The 20,909-nt window shown below is 38.2% G+C and overlaps 1 protein-coding gene across 1 annotated transcript in view; it reads left to right on the top strand.

Annotated features, from left to right (window-relative positions):
- Dchs2 (dachsous cadherin-related 2) overlaps window positions 1-20,909 on the top strand; it is a 236,042-nt gene that overhangs the window by 199,198 nt on the left and 15,935 nt on the right. Inside the window, exons 14-16 of the mRNA XM_063260869.1 lie at window positions 12,268-12,381; window positions 19,677-19,888; window positions 20,460-20,611. Of these exons, the coding sequence (XP_063116939.1) occupies window positions 12,268-12,381; window positions 19,677-19,888; window positions 20,460-20,611 (478 nt within the window). The remainder of the gene's footprint in view (window positions 1-12,267; window positions 12,382-19,676; window positions 19,889-20,459; window positions 20,612-20,909) is intronic.

The following is a 20,909-nucleotide window of genomic DNA, read 5'->3' as shown; positions in this document are numbered from 1 at the left end:
AACTCAGGCTAGTCTCGAACTTGCAATGATCTTCCTGCCTCAGTCTCCCAAGTGCTGGAATTACAAGTATGCACCACCACACCCAGTTAGTTGTCGTCTTTTTTTTTTTTTTCCTTCTTCTTTTTTTTTTTTAATCGGTACCAGGGATAGAACTCATGACAGCCTGCTTGCAAGGCAGGTCCTTATGCTGCTGAGCTAAATCCCCAGCCCTAGTTGTTGTCTTTTTAAAACTGGCCTTATTTACATAATTTCTTCATGGTTATTCCATTTTGTAATGTATGAAAGGATTTCTTCTTCTATATGAAAGGCTGAATAATATTCCATGGCATGTTTGTACCACTCTTGAATATCTCTTCATCAGCTGATAGATATTTAAACTCCTTACACTACCAGAAGGCTATTGTGAATCCTGAAAAGTGGATATGAGTGTGTAGCTCTCTAAGAGATCCTGTTGCCAGAGGTCAGTTCTTTTGGATACAGATCCAGACTTGGAACTGTTGGACTGTATTGTCATTCTAAATTTTTAGCTCTTTGAGGAACCTCCATACTTCGTCCCCCAGTGATGCTACCATTTTGCATTCCCACCGACAGTATGCAAGGATTTCTGTTTTTCCGTTCCTCAACACGAAACTTCCCTCCATGTGCCTTCCCATGTATTCGTGTCTCTGATTCCTTTCAGAAATGTTCCATAGTTTAAATCTCCTTGGTTACATGTATTCTTGCACATGCTATTATTTTGGCATTGTGGCATATGAAGTTGCTTTTCTAATTTTCTCTATGGCATGCTCTTTATTGCTATATAGAAGCATGACTAATTTTTCATGTGCATTTTTGTGTGTCTGCCACTTTGTTGAATTTATTACTTCTAGTAGTTTCTTTGTCTCTGAGATCTTCAGGGTTTTCTACATAAAATATCATGTTTTTGTAAATAGGAATTTTTCCCCTATCTAGTTTAAATGACTTTTGTTTCTTTTTCTTGTCCAGTTGCATTGGCTGGGACTTCCATTGCTAGGTTGAATAGATATGGTAAGAGTGAGCTTCTCTACCTCTTTCTTAATCTTAAAATAAGTGCTGTCAGTTTCACATTGATGAGAATTATATTAGCTGTGGGCTTTTCATATATGTGATTTTGGTTATGACAACTTTGTTTTCTTCTGTTTCTTTCTGGGCTTGTGTTTTTAATCAAAAAATTCCTTAGATTTCATAATATGCTCTCTTATCTCTTGAGATGACTGTCAAATTTTCATTCTTTCTTTGGTCAGTGTGATGCACCACATTAATTTGTGTTCATACCTTGAACCATCCTTAATCCCTGGGATAAATCTCATTTGGTCATGGTGTATGATCCATTTACTATGCTATTAAATTCTGCTTACTAGTATTTTGCTGAGGACTTTTTGTATGCATATTTACATGGATACTGGCTGTAGTTTTCTTTGTAGTACCAGCTTTTTGCAAAAGTACCATTAGTCTCCTAAAATGATTTTGGATGATTTTTTCTCTTCTTCCACTTTTTTGAAAGGGTTTGAGAGGGGCTGGCATTAATTGTTCTTCAGACATTAGAATTTCCCTATGAAGAAATCTGGTCCTGGATTTTTCTTTGTTGAGAGATTTTGACTATTGATTCAGTATTATGAGTTTAAGTCTTTTGAAATTTTCTGTGTCTTCATGATTTATTCTTGGCAAATCATTATGTTTCTGGAAATGTGTCATTTCTTTTCGGATATCTAATTTCTTTGCATATAATTGTTCACAGTCTTGGTGTCCAATCTTTATTTTTGTGGTGTCAATAATAATGCCCGTTTTTCCACTTCTGATTTTTGTTTTCTGGTTTTTTTAAGCTATTTTTGCTAGAGTTTGTCAGTTCTGTTGATTTGTAAAAGAAAATGCTTAGTTTTATTCACCTTTTCCTATTTCTCAATTTAGCTTATATCTTACTAGCTCTGTCCTTCTGGTAACTTTGGGTCATTTACTCTTTCGCAGCTCCTCAGGGTGACATTATTTGTTGGTCCGAGATTTATTGTTTTCGATGCAGCCATTTTCCATTAGTCACTTGTCTCTCAGGGCTGTTCTTGCTGAGTCCCATAATTTTTGGTCTTTTGGGCTCTTGTTTTCATCTTCAGATATTTTCTAATTTCTCTTTGTATTTCTTTGTTGGTGCATTGGTCATTCACATATTTGTGGGTTTTCCAGTTTTCCTTTTGCTAATAAATTTAACTTTCATTCTGTTGTGGTTGGAAAAGATATTTAGTCTGATTTCAGCTTGACTAGATTTATTGGGACTTGTTTCATGACCGACCATATGAGACACTTGACAGTGTTCTGTGGGCCGAGGATGAGAATGTGTCCTGCTGTCAATGGGGAAAGCGTCCTATTTGGTTCAGCTGGTCTACAGTGTTACTCAGGTCTTCTGTTCCTGGACTTATCTTCTGCCTTGTTGATTTGTCAGTTATTGAAGGAGGAGAATGAAAATTCCCTTCTATTTTTACATTACTTGTCCTTTCTTCTGTTCTGCCAGTGTTTGCTTCATATTCTTGGCCCCTTTTCAGGAAGATACAGTTACCTGTAGTTGCTGTAACTTCCTGACCTTTCCATTTGTAGATGATATCTTTCTTTGTTTCTTGTGATAGTTGTGATGGTTGTCATTTGGAAGTCTATTTTACCTGGGATGATTATGGTTACTCATGCCTTATTTTCGATAGAATTTTTATGTAATACCTAGTTGTTCCCTTTTACTTTAAGCCCATGTATGGGTCTTTATATACAAAATGAATAAAATTGATTTTTAAAAATCCATCAAACTATGTATTCCAATGCTATGAATATCTTCCTGTTTCCTTTTTTGTCTTTTCTGTAGATATTTCCTTTGTGATTATCATGAAGGTTATATAAAATACCTTCTAACGATCTCATACAATTATTACAAAACTCAACTTCAATTACATAAAAGACTATGGTCTTTTATATCTTCCTCAATAACTATATATTTTGTCACAACTATAACAAATTATATGTGGTATCAATTATCATGGTTTATAGTCACTTATTTTTATGTACTTTTAAATTTTAGAATTAAACATTATTTACATACAGTGTTATAGTATTAAAAGATTTTGTTTTCATGTATATTTAGCTTTACTAAGAGCTTTATATTTTTTATATTTTTATTTCCCATGTAGCTTCTTTTTGTTACAGTTTAAGAACACTCTTTATTGTGTCTTCTAACGCATGTTCAGTAATTATAAAGTCAACTTTTGTTTGACTGTCCAGGTCTATTTCTGCCAAATGCTATTTTTTTTATTTTAAAGAAAAAAAAACTCTAAACAACATAATTAGAGAATAGCAATTGTTAATCCATTGTGTATTGTTATCTTTAAATTACTTACCGAGAGCACAAGATACTGGCATTTAATTGACTAAGCAATATTAGCACCAACCTTTCTTTTCAATGAACTAAGACAAACTAGCTGCATAGTTATCTTAACTTATATATATATATATATATATATATGCACATATATAATTCCTTTCAGCTTCTCAAACTAGGGAGATAATACAATATTTATACATATGCGAGTATGATTTATTTCACTTAGGAGTATGGTCTCTAGTTGCGCCCATTTACTTATAAAAGTCTCCAGTTTATCCTTCTTTATAGCTGCATAGTACTCCATTGTATAAAAATATTGCATCTTTTTTATCCATTCCTTGGTTGCTGGGCATTTGGGTTGTTTCCAAGATCTAGTTATTACAAATTGTGCTGTTATAAACATAGGTGCACATACATCATTGTGGTATGATGTTTTTAATTCTTCTGGGGAGATACTCAGTAGAGGAATAGATAGGTCAAATGGGGCCTCCTACTCCTAGTTTTTGAGAAATATCCACATTGATTTCCACAGTGTGTGTACCAGTCTACACTGTGTAAAATGATCCTTCCCACGGTGTAAAATGATTCTTTTCTCCCAACACCCATTCCAGTATTTGTTATTGGTTGATTTCTTCATAGTAGCCATTCTTTCCAGGATGAGGGCAAATCTCAGTGTTGTTTGAATTTGCACCTCTCAACTGACCAGTGATTTTTTTCATATATTTATTTGCTATTTGTATTTCTTCATCTCAGATGCCCATTTTTGGATCAAATTTTTAAATTTAGGAGATCCAGCTTTTTGATTACTTTCTATGTTCTCCATAGTAATCCTTTGCCTGAGAAACAGCTAGCAAACATTTTCTCCCTCATTGTGGGTTGTAATCTTCACTCTGTTGGTGGTTTCTCTTGCTGTGACAAAACTTTTTAATGAGAAGATCCCAGTTGTTGATTCTTTATAATAATTCCTGTTCAATCGGGGTTTTATCCATAAAGTCTTTGCCTACACCAGTGTCTTCAAGAGTTTTACCTATTCTATCTTCCAGCAGATTTAATATTTCTATTTTAATATTTAGATCTTTGATTCATTTTGAATTTAGTTTAGTGCATAGTGAGAGATAGGAGTCTAATTTTAATTTTCAGCATGTGCCGAGCCAGATTTTCCAGCACCATTTGCTAAGGAGGCTGTCTTTCTCCAGTAAATGTGCTTGGTGCCTTTGTCAGAGGTAAGGCAGCTTAGTCTGCTGGAGTTGTTTCTGCATCTTCTAATCTGTTCCATTGATCTTCAGGTCTGCTTTTCTGCCAGTACTGTGCTGTTTTTATCACAGTTGCTTTATAATATATTTTCAAGTTAGGAATTGTGATGCCCCTTGTCTTGTCTTTTTTTGCCCAGAATTGCTTTTGCTATTCTTTTTCTTTTGATTCCAGATGAATTTTAGGGTTGTTTTCTATAATTCTGTAAGATATGCTATTTGAATTTTGATCAGAATTGAATTAAATCCATGTAGCAGTTTTTTGGAAGTATGGACATTTTCACTATATTGGTTCTTATTACCCAAGAGCAAGGGATATCTTTCCATTTTCTGATATCTTCTTTAATTTCCTTTTTCAGAGTACTGTGGTTTTCCATGTAGAGGTCTTTTACACCCTTCATTACATTGATTCCTAGGAATTTCACTTCTTTGGATTCAATTGTGAACAGTGTTGTTTCCCTAATTTCTCTCTGATGAGTGAGCAGAGTGTCAACTTGATTGCCCTGGGTACTCGCTGAGGGTGGGCTGAGCGTACTTCTGGGTGTGCGTGCGTGGATCCCAGAACCTGACCGTGGGGGTGATGTCTGTTCCCTTACTCCTTCTTTTCTGGTACTGTCCTGCTGCTTTGCTTCCTGGGTACCACGAACTAAGTTTCTTTTCTCCACCATGCTTTACACCACTATTTTCTGCCTTCGAGCCAGCAAACTGTGTGAGCCAAATTAAATCTGTTCTTTAAATTGTAAGTGTTGGTGTTGCATCAGGCAACAAGAAAGCAGAGTGTGCAGCTCCTTTTATTAATCTCTTTTCTAGTCCTCTTTCTCTCCACAATGAGTAAGTATATCGCTGTACTTGATGGAGTCCCAAATGTCCGTTCAGCTTCCTTCCATCTCCCCCTCGACCTGGTAATTTTCAGTTACATGTCTTTAAACTCAATGATTCTTCTGCTTCATTTGTCTGCTAAACTCCTCTAGGGAAAGATTTAGTTATTATATTCTTAAGCTCTAGAATTCCACTTGATTTTTCCATTAGTTTCTAGTTCCTTATAGGTATTCTCATTTTGTTCATGCAGTTTTCTGATTTCATGTGATTGTTTTCCTATGTAGTACATTGATTGACTTTCTTTAAAATTATTATTTTTTATTTTTTGTCAAGTAATTCATCAGTCTTCATTTCTTTAGGAATTTTTTCCTGTAGGTTTATTTTGACCCTTTAATTTTATCATGTTTCTTTGTATGTCTTCTCGGTGTTTGGTGGGAATTGGGCATTTGAAAACAAAACCAAAACAAAACACCCTCTTCTGCCAGTCTTCACAGACTAGCTCAGTGTAGGGGAGACCTTTACCAATAATCCTGGCTGCAGATTCTGAGGGTCTCTCAAATCTTTTCTGATGACGAGTTTTCTCTCAGTTTGTACATGTGATTTACCAGTCACAGAAGCTGGCCATCTCCTTTTTCAGGAATTTACAATCTTTTCCCCCTCTGGCATCTGTCTGGATCCTTCAGGTCCTCTGCACTGCTCAAAGTTCCTGAGTTCTTGATTCTTCTCAGTAGGACCCCGGGCATCAGAAGTGTACAATTCCCTCTCAGTCCTCGGAGTCAGCCAAGACAAAACCCAGCGCTTTCCCAGCCTCTCCCACAACCCTAATGTGGGGGCACTTTCCACTCTCTTCCCCCTGCTGATGGAGAAGCTGTGAGTTGGGTGTTTATTCCCAGTCAGGCTAAAGCATGACAGTTTGTGAGCAGCCAGATTCAGCATGAAATCAAATGGCTTTTATTTACCATATTGAAAACCAATGGACTGTTCTTGGTTTTGAAATTGCGTAGAGTGCTACAAGTTCTCATCTGAGTTTTCATTTCTCATGAATGCTTTTTGCAAAATCTACTGTTGTCAGTTCAATTTCTCTATTGAAGAACAAGGCCTGAGACTTCTTATTCTGTCATTTTGCTGATTTTGCTCTAAATATTTTTCTTAAATGATTAAAGTATGTTTAGAATTTCAATGATTAGACATTTGATAGAAATAGATAATACAGACTTACAAAGATTTGAAAAATCTGTTTCTCTAATCAGTCATCCAGAGACTGGCCCAAGAATTTACAATGATTGTTGATTTTTACAGTCCTAAAATGTAGATTAATTGTACAATTGTGCTTCCAAACTGAAAGTTCGTTTTCCTATGGGAAGTGTTAATTTGACATGGAATTTTTGTAAAGAGACAAATAAGAACATTACATGTGCTATAGTTTTTTTTAAATATACAATTGCAAGCTTAAGGTGAAACTCACAAAAACCTAAAAATGTAAAAAATAAATTGTTTCATATATTTCACTTATGTCATGGTTATTGAAGGCACAATGGTGGTCATTTCCCAGCTTACCCTCTCTGCCTTGCTATGAAATGAATAGTAATTGTAAGTTTCATTTATATGCCAGAGACAGAGACTTATTAAAAATGTGTACAGTAAGCAGAAACCTAGAAAGATTGGACTGTTTAGTTATTTCTTATTTTTCTCCAGGAATTCTCAAGTTTAAACTTTGTCAAGTAAAGAACGTACATCAATATTTTCAGCTTTTCACTAACTTCAGCATCAAGTTTGACGTAGTTTCATTGAATGAAATTCTGTTGCTGTATAATGTCACCTGGTATTATGAACATTTTATTTGCAGTAAAAGAGGCTTGTTTCCTTTGAGTGGGTTCATGTGTGATTCTTCCTTGCAATTCCATGCTCATCTTTGTTCTTTCACACACAAATGAGGCCATGATTTCTTTTCTTAATTGGGCATGCAATAAGCATCCTAACACAGGCCAACAGAAAAAAAGGCCATCAGCAAAACTGCACATCTTGCCCGAATAGCTGTTTCTTTTCTTATGACATATTTAAGAATACATGACAAGCCAGTTGAAATAAAATTTCCTGTGTTTAAAAAATAAATTGTATCAGGAAGCCCAGAACTGATTGAGCACCAAAGATAAAACATAGTCCACTACCGTAAAGGTGTAATCCTACCATTTTATATTAACATGTCTCTGAACTGCAGCAGAATTGGCATCAGATTATCACACAGTTGGAAAGAGTTCTGAGCATGTGTAGGAACTTGGTTCCACCATGATTGATTAAAACCCATTGCTTTCTTGCCAAGTTACTTCATAATTGGTTTGGAAAGAGCAGCCTTTTGGAAATCTTGATAAATGATTTTTAAACTTCTTCACAGTTTATGTTACACATAATGTTTCTAAAGAGAGTGATATATTCGGCTCAAATCTTCCTGTTCTTTCTCCATAACAAATTCTGTTTTATGCCTTTTCTCTCCAGTGACTTTTCACTACAGTTTCAATTATGTGGCCAGCATCGTACACATTTTTCTTTAATGCTTATGTTAATCGTTGCATTCTCTTTGATTATTAAGCATTAAAAAGATACTAGGGCAAAATTATGTCCACTCTAGAGCCTGTTCTTTTTTACTGTTCTGTTCAATGAAATCTTCTTTAAATATCTAGGAAACAATAGCCTGTCAGTTTACCGTGGTTTAGGTACCATTTTCGTTGTAATCTGTAGCAGGGTGATTTTCAGCACAGATTGCTGCTACAGCCGTGGGGCTCAGTGGAGAAGCTAAAGTAGAGCGATCTTGAATCAGTGCTGGATTTCACCACTGCAGGTCCCACTGTCCAGGGTGGTACTGTACCGTGAGGTTGTCTTCTGTAATTGTCGGTTCAGAGCAGCCCTGTAAGTAGACGCCAGCATCTTTCCCTTCGACTCTAGAAAATTTCAGTGCCCCTTGTCTCAATCTTTTTTTTTTTTTACTTCCCTCTGTCCCGTAGCCATTAAACAAGTGCTGTTTACAAGGGAATAAACTTTTAGTACATAGCATCATGCCTTGTTTTTAAATAGTATGCCAAGCAGCAGATGCCAAATACTCTAGATTTTAAATATGTGAAAAATATTTAACTGTACAAGTGCAAGGGATACAGTGTGATAATTTGGCAGATAAATATAGTATGCAATGATCAAATTAAAGTAGTTAGCACATCTCTTTTCTTAAGCTCTTAAATTGCTTAAGTTACTAACTACATATTTATGGGGTACAGTGTGGTATTTCAATACATGTATAAAATATGTATTGATCAAATCAGGGTAGTCAGTATGTCCATCTCATTATTAGCAAGCATGCAAACGTTTTAAAGACAAAATTAATGTTTTCAGTTATGAAGTATATAGATTACAAATACAGTGGTACCTTCGTTCATAAACTTAATCTGTTCTACGATTTTGATAAAAAAAAAATGTCACATTTGTGTTTGTTACGGGATGCAGAGTTTGTGAACAAAAACGAAGTTTTGCCAAATCCTTCAGTTTGCAAATCAAAGAACCAGCTTGTTTGCAAACAAATAGTGCTCATGAACAGAATGCCACTATAATACAAAACTCCCTCTGCTGTCATGAAATTTACTCCAGTTTGATCAAGGAGATGAGATCAGCCTTCAACTGTAGTCAGTACAAGTCTGAGGGTGACAGATAAGTAGCACACATAAGTGCTAAAAGGGCTGGCCCCCAAAACAGGAGACCTTTGTCCTCTCTGTCAGAAACAGCAAGCCAGCAGCTCAGGAGCAGTCAGGAGATCGCTGCACTGCACACAGCCCAGTTGCTGGTGTTTGTTGTCCCAGGTATTTTTCAACATTTAAGAATTGGGAGATTTCCCTTGAAAGTAAACGTCAGTTTTCAAGCGTCTCTGGAAAAGACCCACATCTTGAGCGCCCTCCCCTCCGGTGCCTCCCCTCCAGGTAGTGACAAGCTGAAATGCCTTAGGCACCTAAGGCACCTCAGGTGCTTGCCTCTCCTCATATCTGACCCCTTTATTTGTCCATGCTCCTTGCTTTTACTCAAAGGCTTAGAATCAGTGAGCTCTGCTCAAACTCCTCTCTGACTTCACAGCAGCTTCTCTTTCCTTTTACCATGTTTTCCTTCACTTTTCTCCTTTGCCTTGTTACCATCATCTTAAGGTCACAATTGCTGTGCAGTCAGCAGCCAGGAAGACTCCTGGAGAGCTTCTCCTGCCCAGTCGGTACCAGCTGCACCACACCTTTCCCTGCAGGTGGCGTCCTAGGGGGTAGAAGACCATACCAGGAGAGGCACTGCCTTATAAAATGGGAGTGCAGAGCAGCAGCCACAAGCTGCGTCCTGCAGCCAGGAGACAGAGGGCTGATGAAGGGCTTCATAAGGGAGCTGCTCAGCAGGGATGCATGGGTAGAAGAGATGGAGGCAGGGTGGGCATGGCCAATGAGCATGTGAAAAGCTGTTCATTATTGCGTCAGGAAAATCAAAAGTAAAACAAGATGCATTACATATCCACTAAGACAGGTGAAATTAAATAACACTAGACACAAAGCAACTGGAATCTTCAAATGTTTCTAGAGGAGTGTAAAATAGAAGAACCATTTTGGAAAGTAATTTGGCCGTTTTTTTTTATAAAGTTAAACATACACTCACCTTCGGTATTTACCCCTAAGAAATGAAAAAGTGAATCCTTGCAGAAATGTGTGCATAGTAGTCATAATAACTCCAAGTGGGGGTCAATCCAAATGTCCCTCTGTAGGTGAGTGGGAAGCCAAGTGTGCTGTGCCCATGCGATGCAACACTACTTTGCAATAAAAATGGAATGAGCTTTGGATGCACAGAATAATATAATTGGTTTTCAATTATGCCGAGCTAAAGAACCCAGATATAATACTATTTATAAGTATATAACATTTTAGAGTCAACACTAATCTGGAGTGATAGAAAGCAGATGTATGATTTCTTGGGTGCAAAAGTGAGAGAAATGTGACTGCAAAAGGGCACTGAAACTATTTTAGGTCTTGATAGTGATTCAAATTGCAAAGGTGCATGTAGCTGTTACAGCACACAGAACAGTTTAGGTGACATATGTATGTATTGTTTCACGCTAATTTTAACCTTAGTGGTGTAGACTAAATAGAAATACTTCTAAACAGTTTAAAAACAAGGCAGACAGTCTTAGGAGGGAAGCAAAGTGACAACCAGGTGACAACCTGGAGACCTTCCAGGGCCCCAGCTGTATACTAAGCATCTGATTGCCACTAGCAGTCCTGCTATTGTCTTGTTTCTCACACCTTTAGATCATTTCTTTCTTCCCCGTCTTTGTACATCCTGCATCTAATCCAACTGCTGAGTCTTCCTTGAAGTTATCTCATGATTGCTGCCATCCTATCTTCATATGTTAAGGAGCCAATGTCATGGGTGAAGTCTTTCATTATTCTTGTTGGGTTGCTTTTATATGCAACTAATTCAGAAACTGGTTAAGGGATTATTACTTCTTTCTTATGTTTACACTTCAGCTTCCTGCCTGGTTCTGACCCAGTGTGCAGGGCAGGGTGTCAAAATACATCTTCCACCTGCCCACTTCCTTCTGACTGGACTTGCAGAGTCCCAGATCATCGTCACTTGTTGGGACTCTTGAAATGTTACCTTATGGTCTCTATGCTCTTTTCTTAACTCCTCTTTTCTCTGTCTTCCAGATGGCAGTTAGTATATTATTTTTAAAAAGCAAATCATATCATTTTAGTCTGTTTCTTAAAATGTTTCCAGTCAGTCCCCTCCCACCTGCCATTTCCCCTTCCCGCCAGCTCCCTGAGTTTCCCCAAGGCCCTTTCCAAGCTCACCCACTGTGCGGCCTCTGTTCCTCCTCCTGGGATTTTCCTCTCTGATCTTTCTAGGACTCCACACCCCTCACTGTGCCCACAGTGAGGTATCTTCCTGCCTGGCACAAGAAGAGCTTCTGTCACGTAACCTCTGAGCTCTACCTTCGTTATAGACTCGTTCTGTGATTTATTTTCTGCCTCTTCCCCCCAGTTCACAGCCACCATGAAGACAGAAATGTTTTCAGTCTTGTCTGTCGTTATATCCCCAGCACCTTGTGTAGGACTCGCCAAGACACTTACTGAATTCCTTGTCGCGTGAACGAATGCTTGGAAGTACAATAGTCAAATCATAGTCAGTATTTCCTCTGGTTTTTCCTTAACATGTTCTTTTTCTAAAGTTTATTTTTTTCTGACAGTGGTCCCATCGAATTATATTGCCTTATGAGTGCCTAAGTCATCTTAACTTGCAAAGTACACTCTGTTATGTTTGCATAACAAAAACGACTAATGATGCCTTTCTCAGGAATTATTGTTGACCAAAACATCATTATATGGTAATAAGAAAAAGTCTTTATCTTTATGCAGGGCCTTACTTCTTCTGCTGCTTTTCTTTCCTTAATGGTTGTAGCTGTCCAGTACCGTCTTCATTTGTGGTTAGGACTGCCTGGAATATTCCGTAATGCTGGCCTGCTGGTGGACAGTTTTTTACTCATACATCTAAAAATGTTTTTATTTTTCCCTCCTTTTTAAAGATGTTTATGCTAGGTAAAAATTCAGGATTCAAGTGCTTTTCTCGGTATTTAAAAACTATTGTTGCAATGTTTAGCTTGTATGGTTTCCAATGAGAAATGTGCTCTAATCCTTACCTTTGTTTATGTGTCTAATGAACATGTTTCCATGGCTGCTTTTACAGTTTCTCAGTTGATTAAAAGTTTTGAGCAATCGGGAAGAAAAAATTTTTAAGTTTTATGTTTTTTTCATCTCATTCTTACAGGTACCTCTGTTGTGACTGTAAAAGCCTTTGCTCCTGATGCCCTTGGGGATGTTATTAAGTACTCGGTGTTTAGTGGAAACAAAGATGGAGTGTTTTCTTTGGACTCCAACTCAGGTAACCTCTACAGTAGCTTTACTCCTGCTTCGTTTAGGGTTACTGGTAGCAAATACTTCTCCAAAATTTTCAGGGTAGAAATTGTTAGAGGTAAATCATCAATAAGGAAACCTGAAATTTTTTATGGTTAGCGAATGAAAAATTGTGGAAAATCCAGAACCACATATGTATTTGTTTAGATACATTCACGAAGAGTTCTATTCTACTTATTTTCAAATTAGTGTCTGTCCTCTGCTTTGAATTTTAGAAGATGAATTGGCTTTTACTTACAGTTTACCAACCCATACGGTGAAACTGGAGGTCCAGCAGGGAGATCATTAGTAGTGAGTCTGAATTGGAAATAAGCTCACCTGCCCGGCCTGAGGAAGTTTGAATCCGAGAACCTTCTAACTCACTTAGGAATGTTAACAGTGTAGAAAAAGAGACAGCTCGCAAAGTTTCTATGTGGTGGTAAAGAAATCACCTCCAAATACAGCATTATTAAATGTAACTTTAATAAGTCCACTGTTGTGCTTTAAATGAATACCAGTTGATTATTTCAAACGCACTTTTCTACCTAACCACTGTGCAGTAGGCATGGATCTATTGTTCATTGTCAAAGCCCAGGAAGTCTGTAGTAATTTCTGTGTTGACATCCAGCTGTCATGTTTATCGTGCACACCCGCACCAGGAAGAACTGAGGGGGACGGTTTCTCAAGTCAGTGCCTCTGCATCCGCATGGTACTCTGACTTTTTGGTCTACACAGTGTTTGTTTGGGAACCTACTGAGGTGTGAGACGTGGTTCTTCACCCTTCACCCCAGGGCTGAGTTACAGGGCAACCAGGAAGCCTCTTGGCAAAAGGCAGGCGAGCAGAATTGCTCCTTTCTCACTACCCAGGTGTCTTCAGGGTGCTGGGATAGGAAGTGGATTAACATGTTTAGGAAAAAAAGAGAAGAGTAGAATTTGCCTATTTTCTGTCTTCTCAAACGCTGCAGTCTTGTCACCCCTAACATGCCCCTGATGGGGTTCCCCTCTTGAAATTTCCTTATGAAAATCTACAACAGGGTATGCTAAAAGAACAGTGGACAATTGACACACAAAAGCTTACACACTTGCCACCTGTGTCAGGAAGTGAGACATTACTGGAACTTGTGGAACAGCTACATCAAGCTAAGTAACAGAAGCTCTATCACAATCTGTCTTTTCTTTCTCCTCAGAGGTACTCAGAAACCCAAGTTTAGTATTGATCCTAATGTGGTTGCTTTTCTTATAATTTTTCCACAAGGCTTGGATCCCTAAATCATGTTTTCTTTTGTTATCCATTTCAGAAATAAGACTTTGCAAGAAATTCAGGAGTCACTGTGTGATGTGGTAACATTTATCGTAGAATCACGCTGTGTACCTTTCTGAGCCTTGACTGCCTGGTTCAACCTTTTACTGACTTATGGTGACTGAATTATCCCCCTTTAAAGAGTGGGTCCAAAGAATGACAGTGCCTGTTTGCATGTCTTTTGTTAGATTTAGTCTAACTAGTTTATTCTTTCTTTTGCTAAAGTAGATTTTAAAAATATCTTTTTGACTATACGGTTATTATGTTTCAAAGTGATTTTGTCTCAAGCAGGGTTACATACTTATTGATTCTGATATTTTTCAGTGCATTCAGCATAAACAAGTGCTATCTGACCACTTTCTCCTGTTTGATGTAGAAATGATATAAATTTTTATTTTAGTAGCCAGTCTAGTTATTTTAAGATATATAATTAAAACCCAAAATGAGATAATACAAGAAATTTTATCTCCAAATATTTGTTGTATGGTTTACATATTTTTGTTTACCATAGTTTTATTTCCTTCAAATTAGGTACAAGTTGTGTGTTTAAATAGACTTATTAGCTTTTAAGTTAATGTTATCACAAACTGATCTTTCTTACATCCCAGATTTTCCTCAGTTATCATTTTATTTGTACCTGAAATATCTCTTTTAGGGATTTGAGATTTTGGTGGTCATGAATTTCTTTAGTTGTTCTTAGTCGTGGAAGTATCATATTTCTGCATTTTTAAAAAATTTGTACTAGGAATTGAACTCAGGGCCTTGCACTTGCCAGGCAGGCTCTGTACCACTAAGCTACAATCCTGGCCCTTTCTCCATTAATTTTGAAAATAATTTTCCAGGGTACCTCAATCTTGGTTGGAAGATGTTTTCTTTCAGGTCTGGAAATACTTCACTGCAATCTCTTCCTGGCTTGATAGTTTGTGTTGAAAAGTCTGTCATGATTCTGACAGGTTTTCCTTTATAAGTGTTCTGTTTCTTTTCTCTAACAGCTTATAATATTCTGTTTTTGTGCTAAATTTCTGGGATTTTGATTATTTTATACCTTCGCTTAGATTTATTTTGGTCATGGCTAATTAGAGTTCTATATGCCTCATTTACCTATAAGTCAAATTCTTTTTCCATGCTTGGGAATTTTTTTGCCTTTACTTCTATGAAGTCTTTTTATGTCATGAGTGCTGACTACTGCTTATTTCACTGACTCCAATCAATTGTATGTTAGTTTTCTTTGCATCACCTTGCAACTGTTGAATTATTTTTAAGAGATTTTCCTTTCATGATCGCTAGCTGTGGTCCTGTCTCCTAGATCTGATATTCTATCTTCACTTTTGTTGGTGTGGTTTTGCAAACTTTCAATTGAATTTTTAATTTCCTGGATATCTGTTTGAATCTGTCTCACACATTCCATTTCTTTCCAATGGCAGGCATTCATGATTTCTATCATTTTCCTATGCGCCTCTCTTTTTTCTAAATCTACATCTACTCCAGATTTGCTGAGCAAGATCTTCATTATGGTTGTCAGATATTTTTTTCTTTTTCTTTCTTTCTTTCTTATTTTTTTACGTGAGAGATTATTCTGATCCAATTTGCCGTATAATCTCATGGACTTGTTTACTCTGTTGCTGTCATTTCAGAAATCTCAGGTGTGTGCCTTTCATTTCCCCCTGTCTTCTGGTCCCTGAACTAAAGAGTCTTCATTTAATCCTCGTCTGTTATATACTTTTGCTGTTCTTGTGCTTTCAATCTCACAGTTAATTTCTCTCATAATACACTTTATCAATGTCTCCTGAACCCCCATTATGGCATCTGAAAATGGCTTTCATTTGTATGTTTTCCTGGAGCTCCATTTAGGGAAATATTGGGCCAAAAGACTCCTACACCCCTTTTTCATTTCTCTGGCTCTTTTTCTCTTCAGTCTAAGGAAAAGTATTTTTTCACTTCTAGAAGTTATCTCTGATTCTTTTTCAGTTCCTCTGTATCTTACAAAACCAAATCTTTTGCTCCTCGCTCATGTTTCCAAGGTTGTTTTTTTGTATATTTAAGCCGTTGAGCTGGGCTGGTAGCCCAGTGGTAGGCCAATGGCCTGGTATCTGCCTGGGTTTGATCTCCAGCTCTGCAAAATACAGGTATAGAATCCAGAAGTCTTAGAAGATTGGTTTTGCTGCCTGTATTTGCTTGTCCCATTCCTGATGACGTGTTTCTCTATGATTTTGGTGCCTATACAAAGAACTGCTCACTTTCTTTGGAAGTTTTCCTTTAGGGATTCTTTTAAGCCTGGGTTGAATTTGTCTCCCTTTAGAAGAATTTGCTCTCCCCTCAAATTCATCTGGAGACATCATCAAGGAGAAATTAGTCTAATTTTTAGTGTTTCAAGAAAGATATGCAACTAAAGATAGTATGGCACCATAAATCCAGGAGCTTTTCTCTTCCTTTCACTTAACACCAACATTGAGAAGTTTGGGTTTCTGTGTACAAATTTTTAGGATTTTTTTTGAAATATTATAACTTATTTAAATCAATTATTGATCACTTATTTAGCCTTTGGATTTCCAACTATATGCCAAGTTTTCCTATTAGCCCTTTAACTTTTTGTGGGGTTTTCTCACCTTGTTTTCCATGCTCTGTACAATTTGTGTCTCAAGGAAGTTGCGGTAGAACCCCCTGGGATGATTATGCATGTTTTGGTGCCTGCTTAACTCCAGGATTCCTGTTTACAATCTCATTCTCTCCTGTAAGGATCCCTAACTCAGTAATGCATTTCAGTGCACATGCATACACATATATAGCATACACATACATGCATTTAGTTTATCAAGCATGATAATTGTTTTTATCATGACAATCATCCAAATGTATGTTTTACCATGCTACTGTCAAGAAAACTTCTGTGAAACTTTATATTAAATACATCCTTCATACTAGGTTTTTTGGGGGGGAGAGTATTGGGGATCGAACTCATGACCTTGTGCTTCCCAGGCAGGTGCTGTGCCACTGCACTATACCTCTGGCCGTCCTTCATACTAGCTTTGACAAATTACTGTTAAACTTGGGTCAAAGGTACCTAACATAAGTTATATGGATGTGTGTATTTTAAACAATAAATGTACTAAAATAGAAAACTTGTATATGATAAACTAATAAAATTAAGCCTTAACACTGTGCTTATGTGATGGGGTCTTATTCCATAGTTGCAAACCAAAGGTTGACTTTTGAAAAGTTTACTTTTATAAATTTCATGGCACTTTGGATTAAAAACATCTATTACTATCTAAACTAACAAGAATTTGGTGTTGGACTAAGACTGTGTATGTAAATAGCAGATGGTAATAATCTATTACTGGGTAGATAGACATAAAACAAAATGACCAAACTTTCAACATTTCAAAGACCTAGTTGTAGCAAGAGAGCACTTAAAAACTATTGGATAACATAAATATCTGTTGCATTCTGCTTTGCTTGTATACAGATGTGTGTGCACAGTGTGTAACTGGCTGAAGTAACCTGATCATGTTATCCAGCATGTAGTATTGGAGGAATCTTAATCTCATTTTGATGTGCATTGTATAACCTGGACAAAAGCTATTGATGTACATATATTAGAGGGCAAATATTATCACAGTTTTGTTCTCAATTTATACAACTGGCATATAATATATGAAGGTGATACTTGTGAGGCTTCTTTCTTGCTCTAAAAAATGTGGGTTTCAGGGGCTGGGGGTTTAGCTCAGCGGCATAAGCGCCTGCCTTGCAAGCAGGCAGTCGTGAGTTCGATCCCTGGTACCGATAAAAACGAAAAAAAGACAAAAAAAAAAAAAAAATGTGGGTTTCTGCCCATACCTCGTAAGAGAGTTCATTAGTCCTTTCATGTCACTAATGGTTATGTCTGTGATGTCTCTGGGGAAAATATGTGTGTATCATCCTAGGTAAAATGTGGACTTAGTAAATGTGCCAGCCTGGAGTCATCCCTTAGACCACTATTGTCTTTTCCAATTGCACGACTTTCACAGCATGTGCCAGCTTTTCCTCCAAAAATAAAAACCAAGCAAGAAAAACATTAGAACTGTAGATCCATTCCAAGTGCAAAATTCCAGTTCTCAAAGCTTACACACAAGCCTTTTATTAAAAGTTCCACTTTGATCTGCACCATAATTGGCACATTTTCTACTAAATGACACTGGCAATGTAGTGCTACTATTCTATTTCCTTTTTCCTGTGCAGACAGTAACACAATAGCATGGTAACATGAGGCTCTGCTTGGTAGGGAGCCGTGGACCCCCCTCAGGCTCTTGGTTCCTCTGCCATGGGGGTGCGGGGATCCGCCCTTGTATAACAGAGGGTAAGAGTACAGCTACTTTCAACAGCTCATGAAGTGTATTTTCACGATTCCGCAGCTGCCCCAAGTTGGAGCTCCTCTAACTTCTTTGGCAACAGTATTGATCACAACAGACTGGTTTGTACAAGAAATTTGGCTCTTGTGCAAAAGCAATACTTAAATCTGAGGTCAAAATATGATAGTGAATGATAACACTTAAATTTTGTAGGATAGTGAATTCTTAATGTAAAATAAAAATAGTTCATTTTTTTCTGACTAGTAGAAGGTAAGCTATAAAATTTTCTATCAAACACTCGATCTCAAAGACACACTGTTAAAACAGGGCATGATTTCTCCCTGTATCCAAATCATTATCCCATGGCCTGTTTTTTGGTTGATTATCTGTTGAAAGTGATTTGCACAGAGCAACAGCAGTGGTTTCCAGCCATTAAAAAATAAAATTCTCTCTTCAGAATATCAAACTCCTAAAGGTGTGCATGTATTAAGTTTTATTTTGAAACTCACAGCTTACAGCAATATTAAACCTGTGCTCTATCCTCTGATGTAAGGAAGGCAAAGCTGAGTAAAGCACCTGAAACCTACAGAGGGGACATGCCTTGTGTACTTTCTGCCATTCTCACAGATGCTCAGAAACCACTGTTAGGGCTTCACATCACAGGAGGGGAGCCTTAGCCCTCCAGCATGTGAAGACCTTGCTTCAGGTCCCAAGAGTTGGTAGGTGGTGGTACCCAGGGATCCACCAAGATTAAACGGCTAGCACTGGGATTTGTTCTTGGTGTCCAGTGTGTCCAACTCCAAATCAGTGCTCATTCAGGAAACCTCTATTTCACAGAACTTCTGATAGTGAACACCCAAATGAATAATAATAATGATATAAAATTGGATCTGACAATTTATTCTAAAGTGGGAGAGAAAACATAGACACTGAAGAAGGAAATTATATGAAAGGAATTTGGAGAAGAATCTTGAACATGGCGTCACCCCCAAAAGTCCAGGTCTCTATGGAGAAGAATCTTGAACATGGCGTCACCCCCAAAAGTCCAGGTCTCTAGCCTGATTCCACGTGTTAATGTGAGAGGATCTTGACCAGACTCTAATCTGGGGATTGGGGAGCTAGAGAGGTTGAGCCAGGGAATGGAACAGGTGAGCAAAGTCATGATTCAGGTGCCCAGAATTGCAAGTGGTCTGTGGATGGACACAGAGGCTGGGAGGGAGCAGCTGCAGGGAAGCTGGAGCGATGCTGGAAAGGTCCACTCAGCAGGTGCGGGGCTGGGCTGGCTCTGGAGGAGAAGGCTGGTGTAAGAGAGTTCCCCAATCAGCCATTTCATTCTTCCTTCCCCCTACCTGTTTGATGCAGCAAATGCACATTAAGTTCCTCTTTTTCAGGAAGACTCAGGCCAGTCGGGAGGGGGGCTTTAGACAGACAGGTGAGCTTAACAGTCGGTGGTGATTTGAGACATTTTTAAAATACCTGCAGGCCAGGGATGTAGCTCAGCGGCACAGCACCTGCCTGGTAAGTGCGAGGCCCTGAGTTTGATGCTCAGTATCAAAAAGAAAACACTAAACATTAACAAATATAATACCTGCACCATCATTTACTTTTTGTTTGTTTGTTTGTTTGTTTGTTTTTCCTCCTTGGCAATAAAATTAGGACAACTGACTGTTAATGAGCCCAAATTTCTCGATTTTGAAATCAGAAAGGAAATACTGCTCATTGTTTTAGCTGAATGTGGTGAACACAGAGCCTACAGCAGAGTAGCAGTCTCCATCCGGGATGTGAATGATAATGCCCCATGCTTTGAGCAAGGTGTCTACCAGGTGTCAGTGTCGGAAGGCCAGGGCCACAATGCCCACGTCATACAGGTAACAGAAATGTGTGTCTGCGGTGTGTGGGTGTGTGAATCACTACACAGCCATGTGCATCACCATGTGTACGGCCTATGTCCAGCACAGAAATGTCACCGTGTCTTTGGGGTGTGTGCAGCCTTTGATGGATGGGATAAAAGTCTTGCCTGAATGAAATCTGAAATTTCTGCATGCACTTTTCTGCTTCACTTAGGGCTCATACCTGGCCACTGCTTTCTCGAAGGACTCTGAGAATTACCATGGGGACATGGCAGAGACACAAAAATAACTGGACTTATAATGCATGCAGTTTAGTGGGAAGTTGGAAATGCATAGATTTTTCACAATACATTTCTCTGATTTAAATTTTTTTATTTATTTAATTTTAAAGGCAATAAAACAACAATGAAACAAATTGAAACAGCGATAAGACAGTAGGAAGTCTACAGTGGTTACTGTATTGCATGTTGTTGTCCTCTAAATAGTTGCTGGACTTTAGGCTGGAAAAGTCAATGCATTTCTGTGAAGAACAGACCTAGCCCACACCGCAGATTGAATCTTTGCTAACGCAAGAGTTGGTTCCGTCTAGGTAACTGCTAGGGACCTGGACAGCGGGGCCAGTGGCCTGGTCGAGTATTCCATCGTCTCTGGCAGCCACGGAGAGGCCTTCTGGGTGGATGCGCTGAGTGGTGTGGTAACTGCCATGGTACCCCTGGATCGCGAGAGCATGGATTCCTACAGGTGCGTTCCGGACGCCCCTCTGTCTGAGTGGCTCCTCTGAGTGATTGCTGTGAACACTGTTGCTTTGGGCTTGGTTTCCTGTTACATAAGCCTAGTTATAGAAAGTACTTTCCGCTGATCCAGCTTGCAGTCAGTATGTCCTTGTTGGCATGTTGAAATTGTCTTGGAAATTATTTGCTATTTGAAAAAAGCGATTAGACCAGGTCTAAGATTTTATGAACGTGTGATGCTGTTAAGGACCTGGTAAGAGGGGTTAAGAAGAGGGGTTATGACCTGACTCTAGCTGCAGACTTCTGCT

Source organism: Cavia porcellus, unplaced genomic scaffold, assembly GCF_034190915.1.
Source record: "Cavia porcellus strain 051 isolate PalLab524CR breed Dunkin Hartley unplaced genomic scaffold, mCavPor4.1 scaffold_14, whole genome shotgun sequence".
In the NCBI taxonomy this organism is placed as follows: domain Eukaryota; kingdom Metazoa; phylum Chordata; class Mammalia; order Rodentia; family Caviidae; genus Cavia; species Cavia porcellus.
This window is presented reverse-complemented; position numbering and strand designations above follow the sequence as displayed.